Source organism: Oncorhynchus masou, chromosome 9 (genome assembly GCF_036934945.1).
Source record: "Oncorhynchus masou masou isolate Uvic2021 chromosome 9, UVic_Omas_1.1, whole genome shotgun sequence".
Classification (NCBI taxonomy): domain Eukaryota; kingdom Metazoa; phylum Chordata; class Actinopteri; order Salmoniformes; family Salmonidae; genus Oncorhynchus; species Oncorhynchus masou.
In genome coordinates this window covers 65,465,070-65,477,108 of record NC_088220.1, presented here as the reverse complement: position 1 = coordinate 65,477,108, position 12,039 = coordinate 65,465,070, and the positions used below count along the sequence as shown (strand labels likewise).

Here is a 12,039-nt window from a genome sequence, read left to right as displayed (position 1 = left end):
TGAATATTCTACACAGACTACCAAAGGTTAGCTTAACCTTTCTCTGATGTTCTACAGTGTGTAAGGACGGCTGTTTTACCTCTTCAATCAATAAACCATTGGAGGAAACTACAAATCACATTTGACACAAGACTAGGGGTGCAGGTTTCTCTTCTTTCATGTTACACAACACTACAGCAAAAGTTACTTTTCCCTGGAGGTGATTCTATTACATTCCAGGAGACGTATTGTAAAGTCAATCTCTATATCTGGACTGCCAGGTATTTTAACTAGATACAGAATTGATGATCTAATTCATTCCTATACGGTACAGTGCCTTCAGAAACTATTCACACCCCTTGACTTATTCCACATTTTGTTGTGTTACAGCCTGAACTAAAAAAATATATATATTAAAAATCTCATTCATCTAACCACAATACCCCATAATTACAAAGTGAAAACATGTTTTTAGAAAATTAAATACAGAAATATCTCACTTATGTCAGGATTTGGCCAGGGTTGTTCCGGGTTTTGGTCACTAGATGCCCCCATTGTGCTTTTTGACCTTATGTTTTTTCCCTTGTTCCCCATTATTATTTGCACCTGTACCTCGTTTTCCCTGATTGTATTTAAACCCTTAGTTTCCCTCAGTTCTGTGCTCTGTGTTTGTATGTTAGCACCCAGCCCTAGTGTTCTGTGGTTTCCTGTCGATTCCGGTGGATGCTCTTGTGGAATTCTGTTTTTGTTTTTGAGTGTCTCTTGAGGCTTTTTTGTGCTATTCCTACCACCTTTTGGATTTGCCATTTTTGTATTTAAGGACTTCTCCTTTTTACTTTATTAAATACACCGTCTTAAGTACTGCTGTGTCTGCCTCATCTTCTGGGTTCTGCTGACTATTCGTGGCTCAGTTGGTTAAGTGACTGTTTCTCACTCCGGAGACCCAGGTTCGTAACCGGGTCCTGACAGAAACACATAGCCAAAAATGAACCCAGAGTCAGCCAGTTCCCAGGACCTTTTTGCCATGCTGTCCCACCACCAGGAGACTGTCCAACGCCACGAAGCCGCCCTGGTTCAGCAAGAGGCCTTAATGGCTAGACATTCTCATCTTCTGTCGGAGATGCTGACTTCCATTAAGCAAATATCTGATCGTCTTACCCCGGCAACAGTTCCCGTCCCAGTACCTCAGATTCACGTACCCATGGCAGTTAACCCCCTGGCTGAACCTCGTCTTCCACCTCCCCAACGGTTCTCAGGTGATCCAAGTGCTTGTAAAGGGTTTCTCACCCAATGTTCTCTCTCCTTTGAGCTACAACCCTCGTCGTTTCCCACCGACCGGTCTAAGATCGCTTATATCATCACCCTGCTGTCGGAAAAAGCCCTGGCCTGGGCTACTGCTGTGTGGGATGCCCATAGTTCCTGCTGTGCCAGCTACTCTGCCTTTGCTGAGGAATTCAAACGAGTGTTTCAAGGCCCAAGCAGTGGTTCTGACTCAGCCAAACAGCTCCTGACTCTCCACCAAGGTTGGCGCAGCGTGACGGACTATGCCATCCAGTTCCGCACGGTGGCAGCAGCAAGTGGCTGGAACAACGAGGCGCTCACGGTGTGCTTTCTGAAAGGCCTTTCCGACACTATCCAAGATGAACTGGCCACTCGGGAACCACCGGACAATCTCGAGTCCCTGATCAAGTTGGCCTCACGCATTGACCAGCGTCTGAGAGAGAGAGAACTCAACCGTAGACCTCTAGCCCCTATCAGTCCCAGCTCCGAGTCCCCACCTTTATCCTCGCTGGCTCCATCGGAACCCATGCAGATTGGACGCATCTCCCAGGCTGAGAGAGACCGCCGGATGAGGGAGCGACGCTGTCTATATTGCAGCAAACCGGGCCATTTCCGTTCCACGTGTCCCGGGCTCCAGGGAAACGCTCTGTCCCGTACAGACCGGGGGGAACTGTAATGGGAAACATAACCTCCTCCCATCCGTCCAACTCCCGTCTGCTCATTCCAGTCACCCTCTCCTGGGACAACCACAAGCTTCACCTTCAAGCCTTGGTAGACTCTGGAGCCGCAGGTAACTTCATGGATGGTGTCTGGGCGAAGGAGAATGGCGTTCCCTCTGAACCTCTAAGTGAACCCATGAGGGTCACTACATTGGATGGAAGCCCTTTGGGATCTGGACTTGTCACTCATGTCACTACCTCCTTGCGACTTTCAGTTTCACAACACCAGGAATTGATGAACTTTCATTTGATCTCCTGTTCCGAGTTCCCTCTCGTCCTTGGATACCCCTGGCTTCACAGCCATAACCCTCACATCGACTGGTCTGTGGGCACTATCAAGCAGTGGGGTCCTACGTGCCAAGCTACTTGTATTTTCCAGAATTCCCCGAGTTCTACTCCCGAGTCTTTAGAATCCATCGACCTGACCCGAGTTCCCGAGTGTTACCATGACCTCAAACTGGTGTTTAGCAAACAGAGGGCCACCATGCTACCACCCCATAGACCTTACGATTGCCCCATCGACCTGTTTCCGGGCACTTGCCCCCCCAGGGGTCGGATCTTTTCCCGATCTCCACCCGAACGAGCTGCTATGGATACCTACATCAAGGACGCTCTGGAAGCAGGCCTCATGCGTCCATCCACCTCCCCGGCGGGAGCAGGGTTTTTCTTTGTGGCCAAGAAAGACGGTGGATTACGTCCTTGCATCGACTACCGGGAACTCAATGCCATAACCGTCCGTAACCGTTACCCGCTACCCCTTATGGCCACAGCCTTCGAGCTGCTCCAGGAAGCAGTTGTTTTCACTAAGCTTGACCTGCGGAACGCATACCATCTTGTGCGGATCAGACCTGGTGACGAGTGGAAGACCGCTTTCAACACGCCTACTGGTCACTATGAATACTTGGTGATGCCCTTCGGCCTGACCAACGCCCCAGCGGTGTTCCAAGCGCTCATAAACGATGTGCTTAGGGATATGCTTAACATATTTGTGTTCGTTTACTTGGATGACATCCTCATCTTTTCGAGCTCCATTCAAGAACACACTAAGCATGTCAGACAAGTACTCAAACGCCTCCTGGACAGCCATCTGTACGTTAAGCCGGAAAAATGTGAATTCCATTCATCCCGAGTACAATTCCTGGGATTTGTAGTGGAACCCGGTCGAGTCCAAATGGACCCCAGGAAGGTAGGGGCGGTAGCGGATTGGCCCACCCCCAAATCCGTTAAGGAAGTTCAGCGTTTCCTGGGCTTCACAAACTTTTACCGCAAGTTCATCAAGAACTTCAGCTTGGTGGCAGCCCCTCTCTCAGCTTTAACCAAGGGTGGCAATGCAAGGTTTTTGTGGGGAAGAGAAGCTGAGACGGCCTTCCAAGGACTCAAGCAGCGCGTTCTCTCTGCTCCCATCCTGATACTACCGACTACGGATGAACCATTTGTGGTGGAGGTAGACGCATCAGAGGTTGGTGTTGGAGCTGTCCTGTCTCAGAGGGGTGAAGACAAGAAGCTTCATCCGTGCGCTTTCTTCTCACACCGGCTTACCCCGACTGAGAGGAACTACGATGTGGGGGATCGTGAACTCCTAGCGGTTAAGATGGCATTGAAGGAATGGAGACACTGGCTCGAGGGGGCTTCTCACCCGTTTCAAGTGCTTACGGACCACAAAAATCTGGAGAATATCCAGCAGGCGAAGCGGTTGAACTCTAGACAAGCTAGATGGTCTCTTTTCTTCAATCGATTCCAGTTTATCCTCACCTATCGGCCCGGGTCGAAGAATCTCAAACCGGATGCCCTGTCCCGAGTCTACGCTCCTGCCATTCGAGATGACACGGACATGCCTGTCCTTCCTGCTGCTAAGATTGTGGCTCCGATCTCGTGGCAAGTTGAGGATACCGTGAGACGTGCTCAAGCTAGCGAACCGGACCCGAAAGGAGGTCCTGCCAATCGGTTGTTTGTCCCCAAGGCAGTGAGGACTCAGGTCCTTCTGTGGGGGCACTCCTCTCGCCTCACCTGTCATCCGGGCGTAGGTCGCACCTTGGAGTTCATCCAGCGTAAGTTCTGGTGGCCTACCATAAGAGAAGACGTTGCCACTTTCGTCAATGCCTGTCCCGTGTGCTGCCAGGGCAAATCTTCTCACCTCCGCCCTCAAGGACTCCTTCACCCTTTACCTGTTCCCCACAGACCCTGGTCCCATATCTCATTGGACTTTATTACTGGACTTCCTCCATCCCATGGCAATACTACTATCCTAGTCATAATCGACAGGTTTTCAAAGGCGGCCAGGTTCGTCCCTCTGACTAAGTTACCTTCTGCCAAGGAAACGGCTGAGTTGGTAATTAATCATGTGTTCCGAGTCTTCGGCATTCCTCAAGATATGGTTTCTGACAGAGGTCCCCAGTTCGCCTCAAGGTTTTGGAAGGCCTTCTGCCAACTCATGGGGGCTTCTGCCAGTCTATCTTCAGGGTACCATCCGGAGTCCAACGGCCAAACAGAGAGGATGAATCAAGAGCTGGAAACCACCCTCCGATGTATGACTCGTGACAACCCGTCCACATGGTCATCCTTTATTGTTTGGGCCGAATACGCGCACAACACCTTGCGCTCCTCCTCCACTGGTATGTCCCCGCACGAGTGTCAGTTTGGCTATGCTCCTCCATTGTTCCCGGACCAGGAGGCAGAAGTCAGAGTGCCTTCAGCCTTGAAGTTCGTCAGACGCTGTCGGCTTATGTGGAGGAAGACCCGTCTTAATCTTATGCGTTCCTCACAGAGGTACCAACAACAAGCCAACAGACGTCGCCGTCCCGGGCCTACCCTGCGCCCCGGCCAGAGAGTCTGGCTCTCCACAAGAAACTTACCTCTACGGGTGGAGTCTCGCAAGCTGTCCCAAAATACATCGGTCCCTTCAAGGTTGCCAGGAGAGTTAACCCAGTTTCTTATCGCCTACACTTACCCAGATCCCTTAAGATTAATCCCACATTTCACATTTCATTGTTAAAACCTGTTGTTTTTTCTCCCCTTGTCCCGGCAGACAGACCTCCCCCTCCGCCTCGTGTCATTGGAGGCCAGCCGGCTTATACCGTCCATCGGATACTGGATTCCCGCCGGGTGCAGCGGTCCTGACAGTATCTGGTGGACTGGGAAGGCTACGGTCCCGAGGAGCGCTCCTGGGTTCCTGCCAAAGACATCCTGGATCCTGACCTCATTCGTCAGTTCAGGGCCCTCCACCCTGAGAGAGCTGGTAGGAACGTCAGGAGCCGTTCCTAGGGGGGGGATTCTGTCAGGATTTGGCCAGGGTTGTTCCGGGTTTTGGTCACTAGATGCCCCCATTGTGCTTTTTGACCTTATGTTTTTCCCTTGTTCCCCATTATTATTTGCACCTGTACCTCGTTTCCCCTGATTGTATTTAAACCCTTAGTTTCCCTCAGTTCTTTGCTCTGTGTTTGTATGTTAGCACCCAGCCCTAGTGTTCTGTGTTTTCCTGTCGATTCCGGTGGATGCTCTTGTGGAATTCTGTTTTTGTTTTTGAGTGTCTCTTGAGGCTTTTTTGTGCTATTCCTACCACCTTTTGGATTTGCCATTTTTGTATTGAAGGACTTCTCCTTTTTACTTTATTAAATACACCGTCTTAAGTACTGCTGTGTCTGCCTCATCTTCTGGGTTCTGTTGACTATTCGTGGCTCAGTTGGTTAAGTGACTGTTTCTCACTCCGGAGACCCAGGTTCGTAACCGGGTCCTGACAACTTACATACAGTTGAAGTTGGAAGTTTACATACACTTAGGTTGGAGTCATCAAAACTTCACTCCACAAATTTCTTGTTAACAAACTATAGTTTTGGCAAGTCGGTTAGGACATCTACTACGTGCATGACACAAGTAATTTTTCCAGCAATTGTTTACAGACAGATTATTTCACTTATCACAATTCCAGTTGGTCAGAAGTATAAATACACAAAGTTGACTGTGCCTTTAAACAATTTGAGTCAACTGGAGGTGTACCTGTGGATGTATTTCAAGGCCTACCTTCAAACTCATTGCCTCCTTGCTTGACATCATGGGAATAGCCAAAGAAATACGCCAAGACCTCAGAAAAAACTTGTTGACCTCCACAAGTCTGGTTCATCCTTGGGAACAATTTCCACACGCCTGAAGGGACCATGTTCATCTGTACAAACAATAGTACGCAAGTATAAACACCATGGGACCACACAGCCGTCATACCGCTCAGGAAGGAGAAGCGTTCTGTCTCCTTGAGATGAACGTACTTTGGTGCGAAAAGTGCTAATCAATCCCAGAACAACAGCAAAGGACCTTGTGAAGATGCTGAAGGAAACAGATACAAAAGTATCTATAGCCACAGTAAAACAAGTCCTATATCGTCATAACCTGAAAGGCCGCTCAGCAAGGAAGAAGCCGGTAGCCTCTGGAACTGCCGATCTGCGGCCAACAAGGCAGAGTTCATCTCAGCCTATGCCTCCCTCCAGTCCCTCGACTTCTTGGCACTGACGGAAACATGGATCACCACAGATAACACTGCTACTCCTACTGCTCTCTCTTCGTCCGCCCACGTGTTCTCGCACACCCCGAGAGCTTCTGGTCAGCGGGGTGGTGGCACCGGGATCCTCATCTCTCCCAAGTGGTCATTCTCTCTTTCTCCCCTTACCCATCTGTCTATCGCCGCCTTTGAATTCCATGCTGTCACAGTTACCAGCCCTTTCAAGCTTAACATCCTTATCATTTATCGCCCTCCAGGTTCCCTCGGAGAGTTCATCAATGAGCTTGATGCCTTGATAAGCTCCTTTCCTGAGGACGGCTCACCTCTCACAGTCCTGGGCGACTTTAACCTCCCCACGTCTACCTTTGACTCATTCCTCTCTGCCTCCTTCTTTCCACTCCTCTCCTCTTTTGACCTCACCCTCTCACCTTCCCCCCTACTCACAAGGCAGGCAATACGCTCGACCTCATCTTTACTAGATGCTGTTCTTCCACTAACCTCATTGCAACTCCCCTCCAAGTCTCCGACCACTACCTTGTATCCTTTTCCCTCTCGCTCTCATCCAACACTTCCCACACTGCCCCTACTCGGATGGTATCGCGCCGTCCCAACCTTCGCTCTCTCTCCCCCGCTACTCTCTCCTCTTCCATCCTATCATCTCTTCCCTCTGCTCATACCTTCTCCAACCTATCTCCTGATTCTGCCTCCTCAACCCTCCTCTCTTCCCTTTCTGCATCCTTTGACTCTCTATGTACCCTATCCTCCAGGCCGGCTCGGTCCTCCCCTCCCGCTCCGTGGCTCGACGACTCACTGCGAGCTCACAGAACAGTGCTCCGGGCAGCCGAGCGGAAATGGAGGAAAACTCGCCTCCCTGCGGACCTGGCATCCTTTCACTCCCTCCTCTCTACATTTTCCTCCTCTGTCTCTGCTGCTAAAGCCACTTTCTACCACTCTAAATTCCAAGCATCTGCCTCTAACCCTAGGAAGCTCTTTGCCACCTTCTCCTCCCTCCTGAATCCTCCTCCCCCTCCCCCCCTCCTCCCTCTCTGCAGATGACTTCGTCAACCATTTTGAAAAAAAGGTCGACGACATCCGATCCTCGTTTGCTAAGTCAAACGACACCGCTGGTTCTGCTCACACTGCCCTACCCTGTGCTCTGACCTCTTTCTCCCCTCTCTCTCCAGATGAAATCTCGCTTCTTGTGATGGCCGGCCGCCCAACAACCTGCCCGCTTGACCCTATCCCCTCCTCTCTTCTCCAGACCATTTCCGGAGACCTTCTCCCTTACCTCACCTCGCTCATCAACTCATCCCTGACCGCTGGCTACGTCCCTTCCGTCTTCAAGAGAGCGAGAGTTGCACCCCTTCTGAAAAAACCTACACTCGATCCCTCCGATGTCAACAACTACAGACCAGTATCCCTTCTTTCTTTTCTCTCCAAAACTCTTGAACGTGCCGTCCTTGGCCAGCTCTCCCGCTATCTCTCTCAGAATGACCTTCTTGATCCAAATCAGTCAGGTTTCAAGACTAGTCATTCAACTGAGACTGCTCTTCTCTGTATCACGGAGGCGCTCCGCACTGCTAAAGCTAACTCTCTCTCCTCTGCTCTCATCCTTCTAGACCTATCGGCTGCCTTCGATACTGTGAACCATCAGATCCTCCTCTCCACCCTCTCCGAGTTGGGCATCTCCGGCGCGGCCCACGCTTGGATTGCGTCCTACCTGACAGGTCGCTCCTACCAGGTGGCGTGGCGAGAATCTGTCTCCTCGCCACGCGCTCTCACCACTGGTGTCCCCCAGGGCTCTGTTCTAGGCCCTCTCCTATTCTCGCTATACACCAAGTCACTTGGCTCTGTCATAACCTCACATGGTCTCTCCTATCATTGCTATGCAGACGACACACAATTAATCTTCTCCTTTCCCCTTCTGATGACCAGGTGGCGAATCGCATCTCTGCATGTCTGGCAGACATATCAGTGTGGATGACGGATCACCACCTCAAGCTGAACCTCGGCAAGACGGAGCTGCTCTTCCTCCCGGGGAAGGACTGCCCGTTCCATGATCTCGCCATCACGGTTGACAACTCCATTGTGTCCTCCTCCCAGAGCGCTAAGAACCTTGGCGTGATCTTGGACAACACCCTGTCGTTCTCAACTAACATCAAGGCGGTGGCCCGTTCCTGTAAGTTCATGCTCTACATCATCCGCAGAGTACGACCCTGCCTCACACAGGAAGCGGCGCAGGTCCTAATCCAGGCACTTGTCATCTCCCGTCTGGATTACTGCAACTCGCTGTTGGCTGGGCTCCCTGCCTGTGCCATTAAACCCCTACAACTCATCCAGAATGCCGCAGCCCGTCTGGTGTTCAACCTTCCCAAGTTCTCTCACGTCACCCCGCTCCTCCGCTCTCTCCACTGGCTTCCAGTTGAAGCTCGCATCCGCTACAAGACCATGGTGCTTGCCTACGGAGCTGTGAGGGGAACGGCACCGCAGTACCTCCAGGCTCTGATCAGGCCCTACACCCAAACAAGGGCACTGCGTTCATCCACCTCTGGCCTGCTCGCCTCCCTACCACTGAGGAAGTACAGTTCCCGCTCAGCCCAGTCAAAACTGTTCGCTGCTCTGGCCCCCAATGGTGGAACAAACTCCCTCACGACGCAAGGACAGCGGAGTCAATCACCACCTTCCGGAGACACCTGAAACCCCACCTCTTCAAGGAATACCTAGGATAGGATAAAGTAATCCTTCTCACCCCCCCCCTTAAATGATTTAGATGCACTATTGTAAAGTGGCTGTTCCACTGATGTCAGAAGGTGAATTCACCAATTTGTAAGTCACTCTGGATAAGAGCGTCTGCTAAATGACTTAAATGTAATGTAAATGTAAGCCACTGCTCCAAAACCACCATAAAAACGCCAGACTACAGTTTGCAACTGCACATGTGGACAAAGATTGTACTTTTTGGAGAAATGTCCTCTGGTCTGATGAAACAAAAATAAAACTAATACTGAATCAATACTTTGTAGAAGCTCCTTTGCTGGCGATTACAGATTTGAGTCGTCTTGGGTATGTCTATATCAGCTTTGCACAGATTTTCTCAAGCTTTGTTAAGTTAGAAAGCGAGCGGCTGTGAACAGAAATCATTAAGTCTTTCCATAGATTTACAATGGGATTCAAGTTTGGGATTTAGCTGAACTCGAGGAATTTCACATTCTTGTTCTGAAGCCCTTCCAACATTGCTTTGGCTGTATGCTTGGGAACATTGTCCTGTTGGAACGTACATTTTCGCCCCAGTCTAAAGTCGTTTGCACTCTAAAGCACCATTCATTGTTCCCTTTACACTTACCAGCCTCCCAGTCCCTGCCACTGAAAAGCATTCCCATAGCAAGATACTGCCACCACCATGCTTCATGGTAGGGATGGTGTTCGACAGGCGATGAGCTATGCCTGGTTTTCTCCAGACATACCACTTTGCATTCAGGCCAAATAGTTACATTTTTGTCTTATCAGAACACAGAATCTTTGGCCTTATGATCTCAGAGTCTTTCACGTGCCCTTTTGCAAACTCATAGCAGTCTGTCATGTGCCTCTTTCTCAGAAGTGGCTTCCGTCTAGCCACTCTCCCATAAAGCCCAGATTGGTGAAGTGCTATAGAGACTGGCAGGTTCTACCATTTCAGCCAAGGAACTTTGTAGTTCTGTAAGAGTTCTTGGTCACCAAGATCCTAATTTTCCCGGTTGCTCAGTTTGGTTGGACGGCCAGCTCTAGGCAGAGTCTGGGTAGTTCCATATTTTTTCCATTTCCCAATGATGGAGACCACTGTGCTCTAGAAATTGTTTTATATATGCCTCATCACAATTGTATCTCGGAGATCTACAGACAGTTCCTTGGACATCGTGGTATAGTTTCTGCTCTGACATTCACTGTCAACTGTGCAACCTTATATAGACAGGTCTGTTTCTTTCTAAATCATGTCCAAACAATTTAATTGACCATAGGTGGACTCCATCTCAAGATGATCAAAGGAAATTGGACGCACCTGAGCTCAATTTGAAGTGCCATAGCAAAGGGGTGTGAATATGTATGTAAAGTTGATATTTCTGTATTTAATTTTCAATGAATTTGCAAAAAATAAATACATTAAAAGTGTGTCACTTTATCATTATGGGGATTTTGTATAGATGTCTGGAATTCTATTTGGAATTCAGGCTGTAACACAACAACATGTGGAATAAGTCAAGGAGTTTGTATACTTTCTGAGGCACTGTATCCCTTATCTCTGTGATAGACCTCATAGGGACTACGAGAGTCAATAACATTCTATATCCAGGTCATGCCTGTTTCACTTCCGGGTCACTCACATAGCACTTCCAGGTATCTCTGTGCCCGGAGGTCCTTCACGGCTGGGTGGTCGATGATGCAGCTGACTGGCTCTCCGTCGTCCTCCTTGGACACAGTGAGTCTCAGCCGACTGGTGACCGTGAACATCCTGTCATAGGTCTCATCCACCGTCATCTCACCTAGGAACCAAAGTCTATAGAGATGTCTCAACTCACAACAGACTATCATACAGAGCATGGGGTTACTGAGTCATCTTAAAACAATGTGACTAGCATCACCTGGTTATTCACATGGACACAACTAACATCTACTGCAACGGATGTATCCTATTTCACACTGCACAATTTTTGCAGTCAAGCTAAAAACAAGGTAACTTTGACCACCCTTTACACCTTAAAATCATTACATTTACTTAAGCCTACTTAATGTGGTTTTAGAACCCACAGATTCTCATTGAGTCCAACGTGAGGTTGGGACGATGTGGTTGTGGTTTGTTAACGAGTGTGTGTCTATGCAGCATCCTGGATGCTGAGTGGGGTTCTGTTCTGTTGTGTCCAGGCTAACCCCTACAGTAATCAGCTGCCCTCCAGGCTCCTACATGTGTCTGGCTGTCAGAGGGGCATTCATTTAGAGAGCATTACAATGCCACAGGGCCAGTGCATTAGCCGCAGTGCTGAGTGTGATGGTTTACTTGCACTTAATGAAGTGAGGAAATAATTACAGGGCCTTCTGTGACCTGCAGCACACTTCCATCTCCGCCAGCCGACCAGCCAGTCACAGGGGGGCACACTTAGGGCTCAGAGAAGGCATCATACTGCTGCTCCAATACACACTGACCACATACACTAACATGCACATTGCTATAGCTTTTAACCCAATGACACTTAAATAGGGAAACATCCTGAGAGATAGGCGTTGAAAAACAACCTTAGAGAAAGTTTTTTTCTAGTGGTTTTGCTCTGCAGATATACAGTAATAATCGTAGCAGAACAAACATGGATTAGGCCCCTGTTTTAATCGTTGACAATTCTCTAAGTACATCACCAATTTGTGACTTGGATCTCAATGTGGGCACAGACGTCAATTCAACATCTATTCCACGTTGGTTTAACATAATTTCATTGAAATGACATGGAAACAGCGTTGATTCAACCAGTGTGTGCCCAGTGGGGAGCTAATGAATTGCTTATGAGAAGTGAGCTGTGTTTCCAGAGGTGCTAAAGGACGTGACTT

At 49.3% G+C, this 12,039-nt stretch overlaps 1 protein-coding gene across 3 annotated transcripts in view; it reads right to left on the bottom strand.

The window, feature by feature from the left end:
* The window catches only part of LOC135546484 (cell adhesion molecule 1-like), a 212,033-nt gene that overhangs the window by 57,165 nt on the left and 142,829 nt on the right, over positions 1-12,039 (bottom strand). For all 3 annotated transcript variants that reach the window (XM_064974948.1, XM_064974949.1, XM_064974950.1), the window contains one exon: positions 10,827-10,985. In XM_064974948.1, the coding sequence (XP_064831020.1) occupies positions 10,827-10,985 (159 nt within the window). The remainder of the gene's footprint in view (positions 1-10,826; positions 10,986-12,039) is intronic.